The sequence below is a fragment of the Leguminivora glycinivorella genome, chromosome 8, assembly GCF_023078275.1.
Source record: "Leguminivora glycinivorella isolate SPB_JAAS2020 chromosome 8, LegGlyc_1.1, whole genome shotgun sequence".
Lineage (NCBI taxonomy): Eukaryota > Metazoa > Arthropoda > Insecta > Lepidoptera > Tortricidae > Leguminivora > Leguminivora glycinivorella.
Genome location: NC_062978.1, coordinates 25,269,202 through 25,296,431, shown reverse-complemented (window position 1 = coordinate 25,296,431; position 27,230 = coordinate 25,269,202). Strand labels below are relative to the sequence as shown.

Sequence of the window (27,230 nt, the reverse complement as noted above, 5' to 3'; positions counted from 1 at the left end):
GTGACAAACGCATTTTTTGCATTGCAGTTTTCTCGCTATAGTGAGGGGAAAAGTTTTGTGTTACACTCGGGTGCAAATGTATTTTACTTCTCGTGTGTTAAAAAACTCGCAAGTTCAGGATTCTATTCTCGAACCACTCGCTTCGCTCGTGGTTCAACTATAGAATCCTTTCACTTGCTCGTTTTTCAATTCCACACTCGGCGTTAAAATACAACTTTGCCCCCTTGTATAACAAATAACTATTTCCACTTCTTATTTTACCACTTATCCGCGGACGGGCGGACGGACGGACAGACAGACATGGCAAAACTATAAGGGTTTCTGGTTGACTACGGAACCCTAAAAAATATGACAATCACATATTGATATTACTCGTATTGTTGGGAAACTTTTTAAATGTGTAATTTTACAGCAAAACGTCCCCCTTTTTTTGACTTAGGGTCCCCCCACATCTAACACCGCGAGAGATGTGGGGGGGGGGGGACCCTTAAGGACGTAGTGACCGGTTACTCGTATAAAGCTAAGACAAGCAAATGTCGTCCTTATGGTAACGTTTCACTAAACTTATAAATATAGACTTAATGCTTTTTCTGTTTAAGGTAGAAAATTAAATCAAAAAAGATTGTCAAGCACAAACTGATATTGAAATACGTGTACATAGTAGTGGATCAATGTTGAATGAATGTGTAATAAAGTGATGTGACGTTATCAGTCAGTTTCATTGATGTATCATACTGAGACACTTGGTTTTCCATTTGAGAAGGATCCAATTGTGAATCTTATTAGAAGTGATATAAGGTGTTACCAAATTAGTCACGGATATTTTAAGGGACGTTAATTAACATCAAAACTTTGACTAAAAATTAAAACAAAAGCTTAAATTATGATTTTATTGTTTTCATTTCCTTAACAAAAAAAATATTTTCTAAATAACCATGCCCTATAATGGCTATAATGTAATTGCCTGCCAGAATGTTTTAACACTGTCTCTCATGTCACGTTAATACCAGTTAGCAGTGTCTAGAGAGATCTCATTTAATTATTTTATTAACAGGGTGTTCTAACATAGCACATTTGTTTCCTAGTTTTCTACAAAAAAACAACTAAACCTATGATGTTTCATACTTATATAAACACATTAAATACCTACTTATACTGCACGTGGCCACAGACTAGCCAAAGGCGAAGATGCAGTGAACTCGCCTAGAAGATGACTGTTCACTCTGGATTTGAAGGTTACCTGGTTTTATGAACTCGGAAATATAGCCGCCGGCAAGGAATTCCACTCCTTGGCAGTGCGCATAAGAAAAGAAGAAGCAAAGCGTTTCGTGCGAATTTGTTTTATTTCAACTAAGAATGGCACTGAAATTTGAGCAGTTTCATGTGCTCTGCCTACCCCTTTAGAGAATACAGGGGTGAGTTTATGTATAATATAATATGTGTGTATAAGCATTACATAAGTTCCCAGAAAGCAGTCCGCTAATTCAAACAAAATTCGCGATCGCCCTTGACTCAGGGTTATCAGGATTTATAAAAAAAGCTAGATTAAGTATTTGTGTTCTTTTTTGATACCTTTGACCTTAAAGATAAGCTTGAAGTAGTAATAATTAGACTACGTTCGGAGTCTGACCGAGTGGGTTTAGTTACGTAAACATGAATGTTTAAAACCTACTAAACTTTACTTTTTTTAACTTAAAAAATGGTTTCGAAGTATTTCCTTTGTTTGTGCCTCGTTGCTGCTTCAGCGACACATGGTAAGTCATCGTTTTAAATTTATATTTACCATAACTGCATTGTGCTGAACCAGCGCGTGGGTAATCCGGCTCTTTTACGATGGCCCTCCACTGGTCCGACGATCAACGCCTTCTCAAGGCTGTCAGGATCTCGTCTGGCCACATGGCCAAAGAAGCCTATAATTCTCTCCCAGCAGATAGCAGAGAGGCGAGTCTTGACATTAAGCTCTTGTAGAATAGATACCAAATTAATACTAAATTAGCTGAATGGGGAATAGATAAAAAATATGTGGGTTTTTGAGGAATAGTTTATTGACACATGATTTTCACTGCATGCATAGTATACACCCTGTTTTTATTGAATTCCGTTAACTTTAAGGGATGATTCATTACATCAAATACAATTAATTTCTCTAAGAAACTAGCATCTTAATTAACTCTTACGGTTAATCGAGTTATTAAAAAATAAAGATAATTGCTGAACACGTGTATCACAGCCCATTCCTAATGTTATTTGTTTTGACATGTGCCGTCAATCACTTGACACTAACTTGAATGTTATTCTTAAGGGCCTCTCACACTAATAAATTCATTTATTATGTATGAAATTGATGAAAATTATTTTTTTGCGAATTTAACTACCTATAAGTGTTAGGTATACAGGGGGGTTCCTGATAATGAATCTAACGACGTGTCTAAGTTAACGGAAAAAAAAAAAAAAAACACGGTGTAGTAGATATGACAGGCACCTAAACATGGTTGCTGATTTTCTCCTCTCAAGAAGCAAAATTGTGCCCTTAGATTTATACTGGAGAGTCGTCTGGAGACTAATTCGTGGCATCCCTTATTTACACCACAAATACCAACATAGACAGACATATCAACATAAGTAGTTGCATAGATGTAGTGCAAAATGTTTTTTCCCCTCACTAGCTCGGAAACACGTGTTTTGTCCTTTAATACCAGCGGTTAAAAACGCATTTTATCCACTAGTGGGTAAAGTAATTTGACCTTGAATAAAGTCAAATTAACTGCTTTAAAATTTATAAAAGTAGGTGAATCTAGTAATAAAGATGATTTACCACCTATGGAACTACTGGAAGCAGTGATAAACGCATTTTTTGCGTTGTAGTTTCCTCGCTATAGTGAGGGGAAAAGTTTTTGTGTTACACTCGGGTGCAAATGTATTTTACTTCTCGTGTGTTAAAAAACTCGCAAGTTCAAGATTCTATTCTCGAACCACTCGCTTCGCTCGTGGTTCAACTATAGAATCCTTTCACTTGCTCGTTTTTCAATTCCACACTCTGCGTTAAAATACAACTTTGCCCCCTTGTATAACAAATAACTGTTCCTTTGTGTTGTCACGGACACTCACGAACGCATCATGCTGGTTCGGTGAACGTGGTAGGTACTAAGACTGAGAAAAATTCTTTATAAAAAGGTGTTTTCCAGCTGTTGCAGAAGAGTCTTCAGTAGAAGTAAGCGTGAAACAGCTGACTGTAGCGCTGGGAGATACTGGATCAGTAACCTGCACCCCTGGAGGGTCGCCACTACCTCAAGTCCAGTGGAAAAAGGTAATAGTTGTCATAGTAAATGGTTGTTACAAAATAATTCGGCCCGCAATGAAATGCAAACACACTCGCGTTAGGGTTCCCCCACATCTAGCGCCTCACGAGCGTAGCGTCGGCCCAACTGTATGAAAAAGGACGCGTGCGTTAGTGCGTTTTCACACTATCCGAAGTAGGAAGGATTTCAAAGGAAAAAATCAAAGATGGCGGCATAAATATATGGGATATCGGTCCGATATCCGATGTCGAATCGGATAATGTGAAAACGTACTCAGGCTTTGCTATACGCTACGCTCGCAAGACGCTACATGTGTGGGAGGGGGGGGGGGGCTTAAACGCTCGTTACGTTGCCTGTTGTCATTGACTGTCATCGCCTCGGTCTTTACAGCACAATGTATTGCTGCTGACAAAAATTTTATAGGCACGCCTACTTTGGACGGTTACCGCGCAAGCAAATTGCCGCGCGAGACCTATGCCTCGTTCTTTGTGGACGCATGTCATCACAGATATTACTTTATTTATCATTTACCTAATTGTTTTTTAGCATGGAGGCCAGTTCGGAGCTGGAACCAAGCAAACCGGGAATACGCTGATAATAAGCAACGCCCAAATAAGCGACCGAGGGTATTATCTCTGCGGGGGTATTGTGGACCGCAAGGTTGTCACACAGCAGTACGTTCTGGTTGAAGTGCAAGGTATGAAATACAACCTCCTTTTAGTTTTTCAAGCTTGTGAAACTGAACACTAACTAAAACTAAACTAAACTAGTCGCTTGTAAAAATTGTTTATTATCTAGCCTCGTGCCTCTTACCATACAATATTTTAACCATGAATTTTTACTAGGAATTTTAGTCCTAGCACAGATTAATAATAAGTTAGCTACTAATGTAAGTCCTAGTGGTATTTTAGTACCTCGCTCCATTCAGCATAATGTCGTGGCAATCCGTAATGCAGGTTTTCAGTGTCGACCTAACTTTAAACTAAATGACACATTCCTTTTAGAAGTGCAACCGCCCAGGCCACAGACGCAACCACAAGTCAGGCCACAGCCCCAGCTAACAGCCAGGCCACAGCTAGTACCAGCTAGACCGCAGCCTCAGACTCAAAACGTGCCTCCGAGAGTCAGAGTCAGTTTGAGGCAAATAAAAATAACGAGAGGGCAAAGCGGGACTGTTGACTGCTCGCCCGAGGGTTACCCGCTGCCTAGGATTCAGTGGAGCAAGGTATTTTTATTATAATATTTTATCTTTTTGTCCTTTAAATCTGATTACATAAAACGGTATCCATCAGATAGACACAGACTTAAAACGTGCCTCCGAGAGTTAGAGTCAGTTTGAGGCAACTAAGAATAACGAGGGGGCAAAGCGGGACTGTTGATTGTTCGGCCGAGGGTTACCCGTTGCATAAAATTCAGTGGAGCAAGGTACGTAATGATATTCCACCAGTGAGATTTTCAACATAGCCTCAGACTCAAAACGTGCCTCCGAGAGTTAGATTCAGTTTGAGGCAATAAAAACAACGAGGGGGCAAAGCTAGACTCAAAATGCGTGCCCGAGAGAATTTGTACGAGGCAAACAAGCATTAATTAGGTGTACTACTACCAAGAAACTCAGTAATATTTATATTTAAAAACCGGCCAAGAGCGTGTCGGGCCACGCTCAGTGTAGGGTTCCGTAGTTTTCCGTATTTTTCTCAAATACTACAACCTATCAAGTTCAAAACAATTTTCCTAGAAAGTTTTTATAAAGTTCTACTTTTGTGATTTTTTTCATATTTTTTAAACATATGGTTCAAAAGTTAGAGGGGGGGGGGACGCACTTTTTTTTCCTTTAGGAGCGATTATTTCCGAAAATATTAATATTATTAAAAAACTATCTTAGTAAACCCTTATTCATTTTTAAATACCTATCCAACAATATATCACACGTTGGGGTTAGAACGAAAAAAAATATCAGCCCCCACTTTACATGTAGGGGGAGTACCCTAATAAAACATTTTTTTCCATTTTTTTATTTTTGCACTTTGTTGGCGTGATTGATATACATATTGGTACCAAATTTCAGCTTTCTAGTGCTAACGGTTACTGAGATTATCCGCGGACGGACGGACGGACGGACAGACAGACATGGCGAAACTATAAGGGTTGACTACGGAACCCTAAAAAGCATAGTTAAAAACTCAAACCGAGGTCCCGATGCGTTTTCACATTATCCGGTCCGATATCTGATGTAGGAACGATTTAAAAGGCAAAAGCCTGGCCTGGCGCCTATCGGATATCGATCCTACATCTGATATCGGATCGGATAATGTGAAAACGCGCTTAGAGTCCGTGTGGAAACTTTTTGCTTGACACTAATTTGGTTTCTATTCGTCATTTCTTACTTACTATTTAAACATTTTTGTAAATATTGAAATATGTTTTGAATACTTGAAGGAGGAAGGCGATTTCAACAGCCGAGTGCGGCCTAGCGGAAACAGCCTGGTGCTATCCAACGTTCAAGATGGCGACGGGGGCAACTATATATGCAACGGGCTTGTGGACGCCACTACTGTTTGGACTGAGTATGTCCAAGTCGTCATTGCACCAGGTTTGCACGGTTTTCTCTCTTTTCGTAATCCATACTAATATTATAAATGGGAAAGTGTAGACACACACACTGGTTGGTTTGTTTGTCAGTCTTTCACAACAAAACGTTGCGACGAATCGGCGTGATTTTGGAAATGGAGATAGTTGAAGGGATGGAGAGTGACGTTTAGGCTACTTTTGTCTTGTTCTAACCCCCCTTCCCTAAAAGGGGGGAGTGGAAGTTTGTATGGAGCATTCCGCGATTTTCGAATTCAACGCCAGCGAAGCCGGGGGCCAATGTTAGTATAGTAACTTATTAACGAGGACTTAAGTAATAATCACTTATAATTACGTTTTAAAACTAACCTCCAACGTTTTAAGGACGGCGTTGCTCTCAATTTTCTGAGGTCTAGGAGAAGACTAGCTAAAGTCCTAATTATTATTTACTTTGTTTTTTACTTGTTTTAAGGTAGGGAAGCAGTGCCATTACCTTATCGTCCAGCGCCAGAGCAACTTCCTAAACCGCTTGACGTGTCAGTAGCCGAAGGCCGAGATATTATAATAAGGTAATTTATTATTTCATGGCTATAATCTTACAACAGCAAGCAAGCTGTTGACATGCACATGATAACAGATCAATCTCTGCCGCATTCTTCCGCCATCTCAACTGTGCGTTTCAATCTTTTACAGCGTTTTCACATTATCCTATTTGATATCGGATGTAGGAAGGATGTCTAAGACAAATGTCAAAAATGGCGCCTTTAATATATAGGATGTTGGTCCTACATTTGATATCGGATCGGATATGTGAAATCTAACTACAGATCTTTTCTGAAGTTTACAAAAAATTTCAGCAAAAGTATAATCATCATCATCATCATTTCAGCCATTAATCGCCCACTGCTGAGCATAAGCCTCATTCTTGTACACTTATCCTGGTCCTGGGTTAATCTCATCCAGAAGTGCCCCGCAGTTTTTCGAATGCCGTCCACCCGAGCCAACGGATGCCAGACGCTTCTTACATCTGATAGCGGCCACCATTCGGTCAACATTTTGGTCCACCTGCCATCACTCTGCCTGCCAACATGCCCCGCCCAATTCCATTTGAGTTTGGAAATGACGTCACCCACGTCCCGTATAATACCTTTTCAAAATCTTACAATATTTTATGTTCCATTTCAGTTGTGACTTCAAAACTGGCGACGACCAGCAGGTGGTGTCGTGGGCCAGGCTCGACCAGCGTCCGATGCCTCAAAACGTTCAAGCGAACGGCAGAGAGCTCATCTTTCAGAGAGTACGGCATCCACAATAACTTTATTATACCTAGTTTGGGTTTCGTTTTGTCTAACTATTCCACTTATCAAAACAATATTTAGGTTTTAACTTCTGATTAGCAAAAACGTCTGCAATCGATGCCACTAGGCTTAGAATAAATTTAAAAGTTCCCATTACCCACGGGTCCCATTGACCTTAGTAGTGGAAAATTTCGCTGGCTTGGTTTAAGTCTTGGTGGCTCAGTTGGCAGAGCGTTGGAGTATCGATCCAAAGGCCGTGAGTTCAAGTCTCACCCAAGGCAGACATTTTCCACTTTTAAATTTATTCAATATTTAGGTATTGATTAACCTTTTATCAGCTTGACAGTTAAAAAATGATAATCTAATGTCATTGAACATATAGACCACATATTTCGAGTACCATATTACAAAACACAAATATATAATTTGAACTTCGCATCTTATTATTTTTTCTAGAAAAAACTAGCGCATCTTAAGTTCTATGTTGAACTATACTTGCAATTAAAAATATTAATCTCACCAACAGGCAACCACCGACCACGCTGCCGAGTACCTCTGCAAAGTGAGAGGCGGGGGCTTCCTATTACGTCAACTGTACCTCAGATTGGATGTTCTCGCGTTACCTCGCGTTACCATTCGGCCAGAGAGACCAACTGTGACACGTGGGGAAGAACTGACGTTAGAGTGTGTGGCTGAAGGCAACGCTCAGGTGTCTTGGGAACGAGTTGGTGAAGCTTTCTCTAGGTAAGACTTGGGATTAATCAAGCAAACTCCATAACACTGTTAATACCTCTGCAAAGTGACGGAGGTTTCCTATTATGACAACTGTATCTCAGATTGAATGTTATATCGTTACCTCGCGTTACCATTCGGCCAGACCGACCTACTGTGACCCGCGGACAAGAGTTGATATTAGAATGTGCGACTAAATGCAACGTTCAGGTGTCTTGGGAACGTGTTGGTGAAGCTTTCTCAAGGTAATTTAAAGTAAAATATTGGTTACTTAAATACTTACCTACAGTCATTCCTTTTTAACCCCCGACGCAAAATGACGTGTTGTTATAAGTTTGACGTGTCTATCTGTCTGTGGCATCATAGCTTTAGAACGGATGAATTCATAAGGACTAAGAGCCGGCCGTAGCTTGAGAAATTAGGGTAAGTAACAGAGAGTTTCAGGCGTCTGGCAGAAGTTACGGTCGGCGTAAATGGTCAGGAAATGATGATTATCGAATCCTTACAATCTTTTCTAACACTTATAAATAAATAAATAAATAAATAAATATTATAGGACATTCTTACACAGATTGACTGAGGCCCACGGTAAGCTCAAGAAGGCTTGTGTTGTGGGTACTCAGACAAAGATATATATAATATATAAATACTTATATACATAGAAAACATCCATGACTCAGGAACAAATATCTGTGCTCATCACACAAATAAATGCCCTTACCGGGATTCGAACCCGGGACCGCGGCGCAGCAGGCAGAGTCACTACCGACTGCGCCAGACCGGATATATAAAAATCAACCTTGAGAATTTAAGGAAAGTTGGTGTTTTTAAATGTAAAAGTAAAAAAATGGCCGACGGGCCGTACTAGGTAATATGCAGGCATTAAACGTCGATACGAACTCTACATTATCCCAAAGTATTATCCTTGACAAAATGAAGAAGAAGAAGGCATTTTTGATGGAAACCGGTCCACTAAATATGTTGGGGTTTTTAAAAAAAAAAAATTGTGTGAGTGCGTTTTCACATTATCCGATCCGATATCGGATGTCGGACCGATATCCCATAACATTACAGGCGCCTTCTTGGATTTTTCCATTGATATCTTTCCGACATCCGATATCGGATCGGATAATGTGAAAACGGACTGACACGAGGAAACCTGCCTTAAAACCTTCGTTGCGGCAAATAACGTAACTCGTAATTAACCATACTTCGTATGCGGTCTAAAGGCCCCCTACCACAGTGAACGTGTATACGGTATATACTTTCAATTTACTATAGTATGAATTTTCTGAGATGAACTTTTCGCTTTAGCCGTAATCTGTTAAACAAAGGCCTTTGTGTCTATTGTTCACGGCGGCTAGCTCCCGTTTAAACGGCACGTGCTATAGTCTCAGTGTAGTTAAAAAGCAACTATCATGATAGTAATAAGGTTCAAATCCATAAAAAGCCCTTTCGGAGATAACACGTTTTGTCATCTTCAAAAAAAGTTACCTGCACACTGCAAACTGTTTAATAAGTTTGAACCTTATCGCTATCATGATAGTTGCTTTTTAACTACACTGAGACTTAGCACGTGCTGTGGAAACGGGAGCTAGCCGCCGTGAATAATAGAAACAAAGGCCTTTGTTTAACAGATTACGGCAAAAGCGTTTCGCGTTCATCTCAGAAAATTCATACTATAATAAAAACTTATATCTATTACAGTCGTGTAGAGAACCGAAGCGCTCAGCTTATCTTCCGTAACATAGAAGTGGACGACGCAGGATCTTACAGATGCATCGCTCGGAACAAAGCTGGGGAGACTGCTCAAACCACTCAAGTTGTTGTCAATGGTATGTATACAGGGTATTTATGTCAGCTGCAAAATGGCAGTACCTATACAGGCCATACTGAGCAAATTTCACCATAGAACTAACCGAAGTCGTAAAAAAAAACCTGCGTTTGCCTTATGCGTTTTCTTCCATAAAAAACGCAGACAGCCATAGTTAATTTAACAGACAATTTTATTTCCCGATAGGGGTTGGTCTCATATTAAAAGTTGCTCATTACGATCTACTTATTTCCCTTGTTAAAAAACAACCCTAAAAATTATGTAAGTAGGTACATACTAATCATTATTCTTTTATCGTGTATGTAGGTACTTGATAATTGAAAAAAAAAACATTGTAGAGGTTCGTAATTATTCCAGATTTCAAATAATATTTCTCGATTTTTAGGAATATAGCCTCGTAACGCCCACCATACAAAATTTTTGATAAGGGATTTTGATTCTAGGTATACCTGAAATTGAGTTGAGTTTCATTTGTTCGAAAAATTGAAGAAACAAAAGAAATTCTACTTTATTTGTTTACATGAAAGTAAATGCAATTCCATTGCAACCAAATGTACATTTGATTATACATTGGGCGGCAAGAGGATAGACATTACAGAGTACAGACAGACGGATAGAATCGCACCAAAGGTGTTCCTTTTGTACCCCTAAAAATATGAATAAGCATAGTTTTTAACTATAAAACTGAGACTCACACATATTTAAAAATATTTTAAGCGGGTTACTCACGTATTAAGTCGATATAGCGTTCGACATGTTTCGATCCAATTTTCGAGGATCTACTCTTGAGGATATCTCTTGAGAAATTCTCGAAAATTGGATCGAAACATGTCGAACGCTATATCGACTTAATACGTGACGTGAGTAACCCGCTTAAAATATTTATAAGCATAGTTTTTTTTAATAATCTGTTCTAGACTACCACATACCAGATCTAGAAGTACCACAGCCACAAATACAACCCCCAGCGGCCCCAGCCAGTCCCAGAGTGACAGTCAACGTGCGTCAAGTGAAGATACCACGAGGTGGAAGCAGAACTGTGGACTGTTCTGCTGAAGGATCTCCACTACCGAGGGTTCAGTGGAGCAAGGTTTGAAATTATTTAACTTATTTTTTATCATGAACAAAAAAAACACGACAAATTGAGAACCTCCTTTTTTTAAGTCGATTAAAAAGCCTGCGAGCGATACTACATAAGAGTATCTTTATATTAAAGGAAAAATGGAAAAAAAATGTACCTCCGGTAGGGCTCGAACCTACGGTCAGCATTGCTGGTGGTGGTGCCGTTGGGTTTCCTTAAATTATTGCGTTTGTAATGCATACCGTGAAGTATGTGTTACCCGCTGTAACTAACTTAGGCATGGAGGGCTGTTGAAATTATTATTCATGCAAAGTTTCACATATCGTGGTCATAGTACAGAAACAAGTCAGTAGGGTAACAGTCAACGTGCGTCAAGTAAAGATACCGCGAGGTGGAAGCAAAACTGTGGAGTGCACTGAAGGATCTCCACTACCGAGGGTTCAGTGGAGCAAGGTTTATTTTTTTAACCTTTATTGCCCAACATCGGTCGACCGAGGAGAGTTGTGGCTAAGGAGAGTTGTGACTGAGTAGAGTTGTGGCAGAATAGAGTTGTGACTGAGTAGAGTTGTGACATAAGAGAGTTGTGACAGAGGTGAGTCCTGACAACGATTTTTGGGAACTTATTAACTATTAAAGTCTCGCAACAGTGCAGGTTTTTTTAGTTTAAGTCTCGGGCTATTGCGATCTTGCTGATAGTTAATAAGTTTTATCAAAAATCGACGTTGTCACAACTCACCTCGGTGTCCCTAAAGTATTTCTCTACCAGTCAACCACTGGACCAAACAGAAGCTTAATACAATTGGTGCGGAAAATAAAATAAAGGAAGTTTGAGTAGGTACGAAACTTTCCTTTTTGGTTACTTACCAAACATTTTTAGTAATCTGGTAACAAAGTAGGAACGGTTCATGACAAACTTCCTGGGACATTTTAGGAAACCTAGTGGAACTTGCTCATGATTTGGAATTTGGCATCATGGACTCAGCCTGCCAATCTTTATCGATATCGAAGACGTGATCTATTTAATGTACAAACTTTTTTGAAAATCGCTCTAATTTTAACTATAGATCTTGCCATTTCATATTTATCTGCGAAGCCAATGAGTAGATAGTTTACGCTCCTTAGCGGAAGAAATTCAACTGTCACTTTCGCACTAACGTGACTTACATAAAATATCATATACAGGGAGAAGGCGAATTTGGCAATGGCGTCAGCCAGTATGGAAACTCTCTAACAATCACCAACGCGCAAGAAAGTGACGCAGGGGACTATGTTTGCACGGGCATCGTGCAAGCGACACCGGTGTGGACGGACTACCTGCAAGTTGTTATAGAAGGTACTTATCGTATTATGAGTTATATACAAGAAGGCAATAAACTGATAATAATGATCGCGCAAAAAAAGTTACGCAGCGGTAACTACGCTTGAAACGGCGTTGTACAGACACTCTTCGGACTTCTGTACAAAAATATCGTCTTAGTCAAATTTTACTTTTTTAATTAGTCAAGACATAACCAGGGCATTTTTTTAGATCAAACCCCAAAAAGTTAATTCTGCTGCAACTTTAATAAAAAATGATTTGCAGGACTATTTTATTTTAACTTACTTCATTTTTTTTTTAAATATTTCTTTCATATCTGGCGATCATGAACATTATGGCGTCTCACTTCATTAGTTTGTACCAAGGATGATTTATATAGGATTTACAATCTTCATACTAAGAATCGTGCCTCATTTTTTTAGCGCCACCTGTTAAATATGTACTATCATAACTACACTTACAATTTTTTTTTTTTCAAAATGTGTATTGACGTGATATATTGATATTAAAATAAAGAAGCATTTCATTTGTTCTTATAAAAAATAAAAACACGTTAAAATAATTGGGGAAAATATGGTTTTGGCCTCTTCCAGGCTGCGAAACAGCGCCATCTAGTTTTAAGCCTAAAAGCCTTAGTACGCCTTTTTGTATTGGCTTTGTCTGTCCCGGTATTATACCGTCCTTGGTTTGTACATAATTATAATGTATTTTCTTTATATGCATATAGATGTGCCATCACCACCACCACAGCCAGAAGCCAGCCCCAGAGTGACAGTCAACGCGCGGCAGCTGAAGATACGTCGGGGAGAAAGTGGCACCGTGGATTGTTCTCCCGAGGGATCTCCTCTGCCAAGGATTCAGTGGAGCAAGGTTTGCTAACACTTATGACAGAGTTATTATACTGTTTCTGTCAACTGCAGACCTTGCAATATTTTATCTGCGGGTATAGATTTTGGCGACATACTCATACTCATTTATTTATAATATTGTTACATATTACACGTCACAATTGATTTAGGTACATAATTATTAATTTATTATATGGTATATTAAAATTAAAATTATTATATTAGTATTCGTAGTTCAGATATGTCGAAATATGTTAATACATTTTTAAATAACATTAAGGAATATTGAGCATTATATAATACTAGCTTTTGCCCGCGGCTTCGCACGCGTTAGAAAGAGACAAAAAGTAGCCTATGTCACTCTCCATCCCTTCAACTATCTCCACTTAAAAAACCATGACAATTCGTTGCTCCGTTTTGCCGTGAAGGACGGACAAACAAACAGACACACACACTTTCCCATTTATAATATTAGTATGGATTAGAATGAAATGAATACATACTTCATTGTGTCAAGTTAAAAAATAACATGGATTGTATACATTTGTAACCAGTTTCATACTGATCGAACTCTAAATGTCATTCATTTCTAACAACATAACGTCTATTCTTTGACAACCTGTTAGATCTGTGGTCATATTTCACATAATTTCAGGGAGAAGGTCAGTTCGGCAATGGCGTCAGACAGGATGGAAACTCTCTAACAATCACCAACGCGCAAGAAAGTGACGCAGGGGACTATGTTTGCACGGGCATCGTGCAAGCGACACCTGTGTGGACGGACTACTTGCAAGTTGTCGTTGAAGGTATGGACTTGACTTTACGTCTCCTCAAATGTTGCTTGTGGCTCGTATCAGATTATTAGAAGCAGCAATAACCAATGCACGATGGTGACGCAGGGGACTATATTTTCACAGGCAGGGTATGAACTTGTCTTTGACAAACGTCGTTATTTGCAGGTGACGCGAGGGTAAAGCACGTCGAGCGTATGACCACAGTGGCTTTTGCACTTAGTTTACTCATAGTCAAGGATTATTTATATAGGATTTACATACTTCATACCACCTTCATACTAAGAATCGTACCTCGATTTTCTAGCGCCACCTATTAAATACTAACATAACCCTGCCTGCCTACAATTTTTTTTTTCAAAATGTGTATTGACGTGATATGATTTTAAAATAAATAAATATTATGTCATTTGTTCTTATAAAAAAATAAAAACACGCAAAAATATTTGGGGAAAATATAATTTTGGCCACTTCCAGACTGCGAACAGCGCCATCTAGTTTTAAGCCTAAAAGACCCATACATTTCAGGCAGGGGTACGCTTTTTTGTATGTCCAGTATTAAATCGTTCATGCTCATAATGCTTACTTGTTTTTAACCGATAACGTTTTCGTTGATTCTATTTGTCTATAAATCGATCGGAATATTATACAAGGCTTTACCAAGTTGCTAACTTCTCTCCTTCCATGTTTTGATAATTCTTTCACAACAATCATTCTCTGTAGCACCTCTTCATTATTATAGTATTCTCTATTCTATACAATGTATTGACTTTATATATATATATAATAGTCCTCATCGTTTTCGATGACGGCGACCCTACATACACCCGACGGACGTTTCCTAGCATGTGTTCTTATGTGGCTGGCCAGGCCGAACTTGCTCTTAAATACTCGCTGACACGTGTGGCAATAAAGTTGGCCAGCTGAGTTATAAGTGTACTCGTAGGATGGCTTGGGTCTATCTTTTCGTAATTGGCGCTTTTCGTCTAAGGTTTTGAGGCGGTTATCTTCAAATGACTTGATTACCGTTATTGACTTTATACATATTATGTAGATGTGCCGCCACCACCACCAACACCACAGCCACAAGCCAGCCCCAGAGTGACAGTCAACGCGCGGCAGCTGAAGATACGTCGGGGAGAAAGTGGCAACGTGGATTGTTCCTCCGAGGGATCTCCTCTACCGATAATCCAGTGGAGCAAGGTTTGCTTACACTTAAAACGTTTTCACTTTACACTTCGGTCCGACATTGGATGTATGTACTTAGGAAGGATGTCAAAGATGGTGCCATAGGATATCGATCCTATATCCGATATCGGATCGCGTAATTTGAAAACGCATTTATCAGGAAGATCAACTTTTTGACCGACGGTTTCTAGTGTCTCTCGCGTTACTCAAAATGTAGAGTTACCAAGAAGATCATACGAGTATCTATATCATACCGTACTTTTGATGACATACCGAACTGTGTAATAAAGTTAAAACAGTAACATTCCATTATTCGACTGTCGATAGATGACCACCAACTGCCCCAATTAAATAAATATTGGGGGACACCTTACACAGATCAACCATAAATGCAATACTTATTGTTCGATCTGTGATCATATTTCGTCATCAATTTCAGGGAGATGGTCAGTTCGGCAATGGCGTCAGACAGGATGGAAACTCTCTAACAATCACCAACGCGCAAGAAAGTGACGCAGGGGACTATGTTTGCACGGGCATCGTGCAAGCGACACCGGTGTGGACGGACTACCTGCAAGTTGTTATAGAAGGTATGGACTGGTCTTTTACAAATTGTATTTTCGTCATACTCGCACAGTAAAGGCGAAAAAATATATAAATTGAGTTAAAGCGAAAATTGGAATGCATATATAAATCGATAAACATTCAATACTATGACGACATGTATCCATACTAATACTATAAATGGGAAAGTGTGTGTGTCTGTTTGTTTGTCCGTCTTTCACGGCAAAACGGAGCGATGAATTAACGTGATTTTTTAAGTGGAGATAGTTGAAGGGATGAAAAGTGACATAGGCTACTTTTTGTCTCTTTCTAACCCCCCACCCCCATTTTAGGGAAGTGGGGACACTTCCCTAAAATGGGGGGTGGAAGTTTGTATGGAGAATTCAGCTATTTTCGAATTTAACGCGAGCGAAGCCGCGGAAAGAAGCTAGTAGTATATATATATAGCGCTGTATAAAAAGGACGGACCGACGCGATAAGCCATATCACGGAGCCATGCTTGCCCGTTGATCTCATGTTGATGGAGACAAGAGGTCGCCATTAACTCTATTATAAAATAAATTTTATGAAAACTGTGAAGAAACGAAAATCGTATAAATAGGTAGTCCATGCCATGATAAAACTAACAATAATAAAAATTTCGACAAAAAAACTGAAAATCATTCACTTCATTATATGTGAGTGTGATTAGTAAAACATCCCACTTTGTACATTGCTATAAAGCCAAAATATCTATCTCAAATCTCGTCTCTTTGGCTGGCCACGCGCACCGTCCGCGCGAAGCGATCCGCGCGACCAATTTGTATGAAGTTGATGTTGTCGTCCGCGCGGACCCGTCCGCGCCACTCGCGTCGGTCGCCGGCCGCCGGCGGCGGGTGGTCAGAGAAACCAGGGCCTAAAACGCTCCTTGAAGTTAACACATAATTAGGCTTAGGACTTTTTATGGCATACCGTACGTGGTTCTAAAATCCGTGGAGTCGCCATATGAAAAATTTTCAAAGTCAAAGTCCAACAGTATGATGTCACATTAAATATAAATATTGATACATACTGTCACAACGTTACCTAGTTCATTTTAATCGAACGTAGTTCGTTTTAACTAATAATGTTATTTATTAGTAAATTTTATCATAATCCTATATAATAATACCAAAAAATTACTATTAGGATAAAATCAACTACGTTCGATTAAAATGAACTCAGTGACGATGTGACAGTATGTATAAATATTTATATTTAATATGACATCATACTGTTGGACTTTGACTTTGACTTCGAAAATTGTTCATATGTCGACTCCACGGATTTTAGAACCACGGTATGCCATAAAAAGTCCTAAGCCTACACATAATAATAGTTCAGTGCGGATCGCTCCGCGCGGTCGGTCCGCGTGACACTAAAACCAGCCTATGGTAAGAGACAAAAGGACGTTTAGTTTTACAAATATTAATGTATTTTAACGTATTATTTTACACACAGACGCACCAGAACAGCCACAAGGCAGCCCTAGAGTGACAATCACCGAGCCCCAAGTCAGATTACCAAGAGGGGGAAGCAAGAAGGTTGAATGTGTGCCCGAGGGATTCCCATTGCCTAGGGTTCAGTGGACGAAGGTAAGGCTGGCTTTTGAGTAACCACAATATGAAATTTAAATTTAAAAAAACCGACATAGTGGATCGATTTCCATCAAAAACACTCCCGACTAATTAAGCTTTCAAACAAAAAAAAAAGAAATCTTAATTGGTTTATCCGTTCGAGAGCTTGATGCCACTGACAGTCACAATACCTGCAGTCCTGCATAGATAGACAGACACATCAAACTTTAACACCCAGTTCTTTTTGCGGGCGTCAATCATAAAGCATAGTTAACATAGTATTGGCACGCGTTTAGCGACGAATAAAAAAAATATATTTAAAAATTAAAAAAAACTGCTAATCACATCTTAATTTTAATACGTTGATAACTCTATATTAGAAATTTGGTTGATCTAACTTTTTGCGTTTGTAAGTTATTGATGACGTTGACCGGCGAAAATGCACTGTGAACAAATACGTGAAAAATCCCCTTGGTCTGGGCCAATGATTGCTAAATTGTTGAATTTCCAGAAAACTACTAGGCAATAATTATTGCCCAAATCATTATTTCATTAAAGGACAATTAAATAATAGTGGCAAAATAATTCAAAATATCCACTCCTTGCGGTCCACACGGAATCAACAGACAAAAAAGATGGATGAAAATCTTGTTCAGAGGATGATGAATACTATTTTCAGAAAAGTCCGTAATTTTGTGCATAAACATACTGAATGATTGAAATATATGTGACACGCTATAAATTAATAAACGATCTTTTATATTCTGCAATAAAAAATATTGTTTACTTTTTCTTTTCATTTAAAAATTAAATTCCTCCCATCGCGTACCAATTCTAAATTAACTATGCTTTAGATTTCGAAATGACGATGATAGGGAACTTGACTGTAGTTAAAAAAAATATTTTTCTCAAACATGCAATGAAATATTGTCTTTACGTTCCTTAAAATGGGCTGGGAAGTATCGCTTTTTGGGCGCAACAACTCGAGAGGACTGTAAAGGGATTTCATATTATTTTTCAGGCCTAGGCCTGCAAAGTAACTTTTTTTATAAAATATTGTCCTTTAGAGCATTTTATTTTTATTTCATTGTATGTTTGAGAAAAGCACTATACATGCCTCGGCGTGAAAACGGATTCTATTGCTCGAAATAAAGCATCAGATAAATATAAGAAAAACATGGACAGAATTTATTTTTAAATCCAATTTCTATTTAATAAGTCAGGTATAGAAATATATAAATCCATCTGTACTGACATGTGAGAAAAGTAAATTCCTAACTCAATTCACAACACTCCCTTCGATTGTGTTTTAATTTATCACCACTTGTTTTCAATTTCTCTTTTCCGCACTTGTATCAACTCGTATCGTAATATTACAGGAAGAGGGTGACTTTGGTGCCGGTGTGGAAATACAGGGAAATACACTAATAATATCAAATGCTCAAGACTCGGACTCAGGGAATTACGTGTGCTCTGGATTAGTGCAAGCTACGCCCGTCTTCAGCGATTACTTACAAGTTTTGGTAGAAGGTAACTCATATTTTATACATACCTACATACATATTACAATCACGCCTGTATCGCATAAATCGCGAGCTCGACATCAAAAAAGTACCTAAGGTAAAATACCCCATAATGGACGGTGATGCCATTATGGACAAAAAAACAGAAATCCTTAAAAATAAGTATCTAAAATAAGTTTCTAAAAACTGACGTCTATGTACCATAAACTAGAGTTGTATAGAGCTGTTTCATTTTGAAGTTTCAATTAATTCGGTTATTTCTGAAGGATTTGGCGACAAGATAAAATTCACCAGTTTACTGAAAAAAATATCAAGACGAATTCTTAGTAATGTTGCTAAGAGAGTTGAGTTCATGTATAAAATAATAAAAAAATAATACACGGTGTAAACTTGAATGCGTTTTACTTACTGCATTAAGCATGAGATAAGGTATAAAACATACTAGTTCGTTTCTCCAAAGATATAAAGAATGGCGTTATTTTGCGAGTGGCCATTACTGGACCCGAAAAACTGCGTACCTCCTATGATGGACAAGGAACAATTTACAAAACTAAAATTTACAAGAAACAATCCTATGTTAAAATAACCCAAACTAATTGTATTTATGGTGTAAAAAATTTACTCATTGAGTATCAGTTGGCTTTAAAAGTAAAATTTTAAACTTATTTCACTGTCCATAATGGGGGATCCATTACTGGAGAACTGCCGTCCATAATTGGAGAAAAAACACCTAGTTTTAATTTGTTAACTATAAAGAAACCAATAGGAGTATCTATTCTGCAATACGCTTGAATTGTAAAAGAAGGATAGGACATTCAAGATTTAACACGCTTAGCGGTAGAATTTTTACATTTATCAGTGAAATATCAAAAATAGGCGAATTTTTTTCTTAAACTGTCCATGATTGGGTCCGTTACCTTACCTAATCACGGTCTATATCCCACTCAATATGTCTACAGTGTCGTTTTCAAAATACACGAAACATGTTTTATTTCAGACGTGGAACCTGCCACTGAAGCACCGTTGTCCCAAAACCCGCCGACAGTGAAAGTGAGCGAGTCTCAAGTGAGAATAACGGCCGGAGAGACCAAAACTGTCGACTGCTACCCTGAAGGGTACCCGCTGCCTACCGTCCAGTGGACCAAGGTTATCTATGATACATGAGCTATACGAAAATTACGCAATGCTCCATACAAACTTCCACCCCCCATTTTTGGAAAGTGGGGGGTTAGAAAGAAATAAAAAGTAGCCTATGACACTCCCCATCCCTTCATCAAAAAATCACGACAATTCGTCGCTCCGTTTTGTCGTGCGGAATTTGACATATGATAGCCTTTTTTTTTTATTTTTTTTTTGCCTGTTAAGATCTGTTAAGATCTATTCTTACGGGTCGATGTTTGCTATAACGCCACCCTAAGGCGGTTGAGAATTGAAGGAAGGCATGGATAAATTCGCACGCATCCAGCAGGCCTCCGTGGCGCAGTTGATAGCGTGATGGCCCCGGCAAGGCCAAAGGTCGCAGGTTCGAGTGTGAATTTTTCCGTTCATTCCAAAATATATGATAGCCCGCTAACCCTGATTTAAGTGGTTGGTGCAATTAGGCCTTAATGGATCTCTTCCAGCTAACCTTTCAGCAACAGAGAGACAAATATGCAAAATATACTGTTTACATATCTATTTGGGTATTTCTCCAATTGTCACTAAACCATCATTTCAAACAGGAAGGAGGCCAGTTCACCAGCAGCACGAGGCAAGAAGGCAATTCTCTGACTATATCCGAGGCAACTGAAGACGACACGGGGTACTACATATGCAGTGCCATCGTGGATAACACCGCTGTGTATACTGACTACTTGACTGTTGAAGTGGAGAAAAAGAAAATCGGTACGTACTCGTATCTTTTGAAAATATGTACTTATACTTTATCTACGATTCTACATCCATACATATGTAGAGGAATAAGTAAATTAAGGAGACTTGTAACTCCATACTTTAGTAAATGCGGGTTATTTGTAGTGACATCTAGGGACAATCACGCGTCAAATAGCGTAAATTATCAGTACTGCTACTTGTCAATAGATGTCGCGACGAACGAATATTCTAATGCTCACCAATTTTTAGCTAATATTACAATAATATTAATCAGTATTCTGTTTCCAATTCCTTCTGCTTGTAATATAAGTTGTAAACTGTTCTAATATTAATTTTTTGGCAGACGAGAACTGTTCGAGTTCTGTATCGAGTAGTGGTACTGATATTTTACGCTATTTGACGCGTGATTGTCGCTAGATGTCAGTACAAATAACCCGCTTTTACTGATGTATGGCGTTACAACTCTTCCCCTACTTATTTCTCTATGATCCATATCACAAGTCCTCTATAATATGCTTAGGAGTTCTCTATAACATTATTTAAGAAATCTGTATCTGCTAGTGCATCGTAATTTTTACTTTACGATATCGACCGCCGATACTTTATGACTCTCTCAACGAAGAACCCGCCTGACGGGCACTCGTGAATAGGCTTAGTTTCCTATACTTAAAATAAAATATCCACTACCTAGGTTGTCTGGAAGAGATCGCTCTTTAGCGATAAGACCGCCTCTTGTTTTACCTCTTAAGTTGTTGTTTATACTTGCTATGTTGTTTCGTGTATTGAGGTGTGCAATAAAGAGTATTTTCTCAAACATGCAATGAAATATTGTCTTTACGTTCCTTAAAATGGGCTGGGAAGTATCGCTTTTTGGGCGCAACAACTCGAGAGGACTGTAAAGGGATTTCATATTATTTTTTAGGCCTAGGCCTGCAAAGTAACTTTTTTTTTTTAATTTCGACAACATTTTTTATTTCATTGTATGTTTGAGAAAAGCACTATACATGCCTCGGCGTGAAAACGGATTCCCGGCCTCGTATCCCTATCCGGCCTCGCTCGCACGCTCGCTCGGCCGTATATACCCACTTGGCCGGAAATCCTCATTTTCCCGGCCTCTGATGTAATGTACTATTGTATTGTATTGTAATATTTTTTGCAATGCACGAAATAAAGCACAGCATAATTAGAAGAAAAATATGGACAGTAGTCATGTTTAAACATAATTTCTATTTTATAAGTCAAAGAGAAAGATGTAAAGTAAATGAATTGACTGCGACGTCACTCTGAGGACTATTTCATAGTAATTCCATATTAGGAAATCGTTTTGACAGTTCTTAAAAGGAAGCTGATTTGACTAGTAGGAAACTAGCCCATTTTGTTCAGATATCTGGGAACCCCCTGGGCGGGATTTGAAATTACTAGCCGTCGTTTTTCAAAAATAGCATGTAGGTAGTCGTTTTGCGCAAACTTTCGAACGGCAAATTCGTGAGTTTGAAATTCTAAAATCGGTCCGCACTCCCCAGACTCTAGATTAGAGATGGGCCGAATATGGACTTTGCCGAATACGAATATTCGGCCTAACATTCGGTTTAGCTCTTACTAAACCGAACATTCGGCCGAATATTTTGAAAGCGGATGTTAAGATTATAGTATTTTATGCAACTGGTGGTTAAAAGAGGTCAAAAAAGGTGAGTGTCGTGGGTAACAATTTGAGGCGAAGCCGAAAATTGTTAATAAAGACGCCACGAGCATTTTTTGACTCAGTGAAACACCGTTGCATACAATACTTTTTCTACGACCAAGCACTTATTTTGAAAGAAAATTATAAATCAACAAATACCTACTTTCAGTCATCTTAGTTATCTACTATCTAGTGGACCGCCTACCATTTTGAATATGCAGTTTGAATGCAAACATGAAAATAAAACTGTCTATGGTATGGTTCTTTGAAGCCTGGCCACTAAGACGAATCGAGCCGAGTTGAATCGAGTTCTCATATGCGATTCGACGCGTCGCCAATGAACGCAGCAGAAAACGAAGGAGTCTCGACTCTGCGAATTGGTTTGTTAAGTTGGTAGCAATGTATTTACTGAACTGTAACAGCTATATCGTGCTACTTCTACTAAATGTTTTCAGGGTATAGACTAGATAGAGTTGTCCTGACATCTTTTATGTAGGGTTTTTAAGTTCTATGCACGACCTTGTAACTCACGAATAACAGTACGGGAGTAGAAAAAAACTATTAAATGATTGATAATGATTACATATGTTACTACAACTAAGTTTTTACGATTTAGTGGATAATTAAAACTTAGTTAAAACAACTCTGAACTCTTATCAACTCTTAAACTACGGTTTTTTAACTTTTTTACAAAGAATTGTATTAATATTTTGACGCATAAGGTTTCTCTCTTTTTAGCAGTTCCTTAAAAACCTACTAACATAGGAGCTTATTATCCATTGGAATACGTAAGATCTTCATTAGTTATTTACTTTGTTTATTCGGTAAATATTCAGCAATGAAACCGAATTATTCGGCCGAATACGAACATTGAAAAACTTGCCGAATATGCCGAATACCGAATATTTACCGAATATTCGGCCCATCTCTACTCTAGATATTTAATTTACTCATTCGTTCCATTCATGCTAGCTCTTGTGTATTGACCTGTACGTATGTTGAATGTTATGAATCTGTTACAGATAAAAGTATATGCAAGTTAGCGGTGGAGACTAGCTGGTGCTATGGCCTGCGCTGGTACTACGATATTAATGAACACAAGTAAGCAACTATTTTCAAATGCCTATAGTACATTAGTACATTACGATACAAGTGCGTTAAAGAGGAAGTTCGAAACGAGTGGCGATAAATTAAAACACGACCGAAGGGAGTGTTTTAAATCGGCACGAGTTACGAATTTCCTTTTCGCACGTGTATCGTACGACGTTTTTCAGTACAGATGAGCCTCCGAAGTTTCGACCTGGCATATAATGGACCACTTCTCGCACTAGTGCGTAAAAAAGACACCATCTGTACTTAAAATTCATTCACCACATAATTAGAAGAAAAATAGACAGTAGTTATGTATAAACATAATTTCTATTTAATAAGTCAAAAAGAAAAATATAAAGTAAATGAATTGACCGTGACGTCACTCCTCAGTATTTCATAGTAATTCCATATTAGCAAATCGTTTTGACAGTTCTTAAAAAGAAGCTGATTTGACTACTAGGAAACTAGCCTATTATCGCTGATGAAAAAAATATTATGCACTTAAATCGACACAACTTTTTTATAGACTACTCGCTTTTGCCCGCGGCTTCGCTCGTGTTAGAAAGAGACAAAAAGTAGCCTATGTCACTCTCCGTCCCTTCAACTATCTCCACTTAAAAAATCACGTCAATTCGTCGCTCCGTTTTGCCGTGAAAGACGGACAAACAAACAGATACACACACTTTCCCATTTATAATATTAATAGTAGGTAAGGATATTATGAGAAAACTCTTTTCATTGCGTTATTATTTTATACTTGCAACATAAAGTCCTTGAACAAGAAAGTGATCCCTCCTAACAAAATAACCGCACGAAGCGCTTTGCTTCTTCTTTTCTTATGCGCACTGCCAAGGAGTGGAATTCCTTGCCGGCGGCTATATTTCCGAGCTCATATAACCCGGCAACCTTCAAATCAAGAGTGAACAGGCATCTTCTGGGCGAGCTCACTCCATCGTAGGCCACGTCTTTGCCTTTGGCTAGTCTGTGGTCAAGAATAAGCCCATTTATAATAAAAAAAAAAAACCCTATCCGAATGGGTGATGTGAAAAATCTAATAGGTATCACACGTCACAGTATAATAAAGAGTACTATCGTACAGTATGGCCACTTCCGCTCCCCGCTGAAAGTACCGCCCACCCGCTCTCGGTTACCTCACAGTTACCGCCTGTCAAAAACGCGAATAGTCGACCTGTCATATCTCACTTATACAAGCACAGTAGTTCACAGTACCTACGCGTTCACCTACACGAGCTTAGAATGTGTGCTAGGAACGCGCCTCTTTCATATATTTGATCGCCAGTGACCGAGGAGTGTTAGTGTGCTACGCGCGCAGGATTCGATGTCCCTCGCCGTAAATATATAATTTTGCTATATTTCAGATGCGTTTCTTACGCCTGGGGTGGCTGCGGAGGAAACGCCAACAAATTCGACACCGAAGAGGCGTGCAACCTGGCGTGCGGTGGCGAGTAACGGCACAAGAGGAACTGGCTAGTGCGACAAGCGACAAGAACTACTTGAATCAAACTTAAGCCTCATTTAGACGGCGCGCGAACTCGCACGCGATTTTGATTGCCGACTGTTGAGGTTACATTTGTTGGTCAATCAAATGCCGTATTTTATTATTGTACCTACAGATGTAGATCGAAATGTTTTTTTCTTCGTGGTTTCACGGAAACTCACGAATGTGTCATGCTATTTCATTCAGTCCCAGCATAGATTAAATGTAAGATCATACCATCCCATACATTAAAATGCGACCGCCTAAGAACACTACACCACACATAGATGACGCCACAAAAATGCCTTATTGCCATCGATTATCTGTAGATTGGCGTTAAGTATCACTTTCGAGCCACAAATCTATGTCAAAAGAACTTAACGCCATCTACAAGTACCTATAATCGACAGCTACAAGACAATTTCTTGTGGTGCCATCTATGTGTGGTGTAGTGTATGCGCGTTCTTAGGCGGTCGCTTTTTAATGTATGGGATGGTATGATCTTCTTATATTTAATCTATGGTCCCAGTAAAAAAACGTTTAGTAACGTTGACCGAACTAGCACGACAAATAGGTAAGAATGTTCCCGAGAAAATACTATGGAAAACAATTATCAGCAATTCCCGTCAACTTTGTACAAAAATTAAGGGAAAAGTTAAATTTGTTTTTATTAATTCCTATTTTGTTACCAAGATTTTGTTGATGAATTGAGATTTTATTAAGTTTTATTTCGTCATTAAGGTTCTCTAGTATCTATATTTTCTTAATTATAACAATTATCCTGTATATATCTTACGAAAGTCGAATTATATTACTAAATGTTGGTAACAAAATAGGATCAATTAGAATTTGCTGACGTGGCATTGTACTAAGTTGACGGGAATTGCTGTTATGCACTACATCTCTAACCCGCATGAGAAATCTTGTGCCGTGTTAATCAGGCCTTGAGCTGTTTCAGCTTGAAGTATTATGAGTATTACGTTAGTTATTGTACTAGGAAGTCGCAAGTCACATTGATTGGACCTTGTCATTGCCGTAACATAGTGAAATAAACAATTATTTAAAAAAATATTTTTTTTCGTAAGTTTTAACTGTAAAAGTTGAAAACTTGTAAATAAATCCCCTCTTAAGGCACTGGTCCCACCGCGAGCTACTAAACTATGAGCTATCGGCTATAAAAACGAACAAAAGATAATCACTCTCGCATAAATAAAAGAGACGCGGCGATGTTTATAGATACTCGTCCAGCGGTGAGCTATCAATATCGCCGTGTCTCTTTTATTTGCACGGGAATGATTACCTTTGTTCGTTTTTATAGCCGATAGCTCATAGTTTACTAGCTCGCGGTGGGACCAGTGCCTAAGTCTAGAAGATTTTTCGACTTGCCAAAACTGACGTTTCGTATTGATTCTTCGTTGAAGTGGATCAAATCATAAGTTACTGTTGTCGAATAACACAATAAGCCATCAAAATTAGACATTTGCAATTCACAAATGAAACACTTTGTGTTTACTCGGTGGCTTGAGTTCGTGCCTTGAATACTTCGCAACGCTCAAGATTCCACTTTTCGAACTAGCAACTTTGTCCCCTTGTAAAATGAATAACTATTAATACAATACCTACATACGTATTTTATTATCAGAATTACTTACTACAAATTTACTCGTGCAAATCAGATAGGGTGGAATAAACTCTATTACAATCTAAAAATAAAGAATAGAAACTAAATGGTGCTTAAAAATATTTTATTGTTTTATTTACTGCATTGATTCACTATTTATTTATATTCTTTATACCTATTTGATAACTAGCGACTAGACATAGTAGGTATATGCCAGATTCCTAGCAAAGAGGACAATCTTTTGCGCTATTTACGACAAAAAATGCCTCTTTTATCTCTCTTTGAACAGTTGCGTTTCGATTTTGGACGTTCCACTATCGAATTCATAATTAAATCGATTCTATTTCCAGTACATACCTAATACCTAATTAGTATAAGGACATTGTTTACGAAACATTTCTGTTTAGGGTCATATCATTCGAAGTTGTTAACGATTTCGATATCCCCGCCTTTAAAAGGGTTAAGTAATTTCATAGAAGAGAGAGAAAAAAAGATAGAAGATTAACGTTTGAACTTGGTACATTATAGACTCGACAAAAGTGCTCGAATGAAATGTTTCTTTAGTTCAGCTCCAAAACTATTTTCCATCGTGTCCAGTCAAAAGTAAACAACGGGCTCTGTTGCTCTGTGGTCGAAGTTGTAAGAGGCCAGCCTCTCTTTAAAGGTGACACGACCAAACTGGACACTATTGGAAGGCGTAGCTACTTATTGAAGATGTTCTTTGTACATGCCTATATCTTTTCTATGGCTCAAAGGTCTCCTCTCTAGTTATGAGAGGTGAACCTGTCTCGGATGGAGATTGGACGAACACACTGGGTACTCAATTGACC

At 38.6% G+C, this 27,230-nt stretch overlaps 1 protein-coding gene and 1 non-coding gene across 5 annotated transcripts; both read left to right on the top strand.

Moving 5' to 3' along the window:
• Window positions 1-1,624: 1,624 nt before the first annotated feature.
• On the top strand, window positions 1,625-24,992 carry LOC125229043 (basement membrane-specific heparan sulfate proteoglycan core protein-like). 4 transcript variants are annotated; one of them, XM_048133811.1, is made up of 21 exons: window positions 1,625-1,754; window positions 3,186-3,307; window positions 3,846-3,996; window positions 4,304-4,524; window positions 5,736-5,889; window positions 6,337-6,433; window positions 7,050-7,161; window positions 7,689-7,906; window positions 9,602-9,729; window positions 10,646-10,818; window positions 11,992-12,142; window positions 12,855-12,997; window positions 13,631-13,781; window positions 14,821-14,969; window positions 15,394-15,544; window positions 16,998-17,131; window positions 18,493-18,643; window positions 19,634-19,782; window positions 20,358-20,520; window positions 23,212-23,290; window positions 24,661-24,992. In XM_048133811.1, exons 1-21 carry the CDS (start codon window positions 1,700-1,702, stop codon window positions 24,749-24,751), a joined length of 2,943 nt encoding a protein of 980 aa, XP_047989768.1. In that variant the 5' UTR covers window positions 1,625-1,699; the 3' UTR covers window positions 24,752-24,992. The 4 variants fall into 4 exon arrangements, with proteins under 4 accessions (XP_047989768.1, XP_047989770.1, XP_047989771.1 ...); XM_048133813.1 differs by lacking the exons at window positions 11,992-12,142; window positions 12,855-12,997; XM_048133814.1 differs by lacking the exons at window positions 12,855-12,997; window positions 13,631-13,781.
• On the top strand, window positions 7,371-7,443 carry Trnad-auc. The gene has a single exon. It is a non-coding gene; the product is annotated as a tRNA-Asp (tRNA).
• Window positions 24,993-27,230: the final 2,238 nt, after the last annotated feature.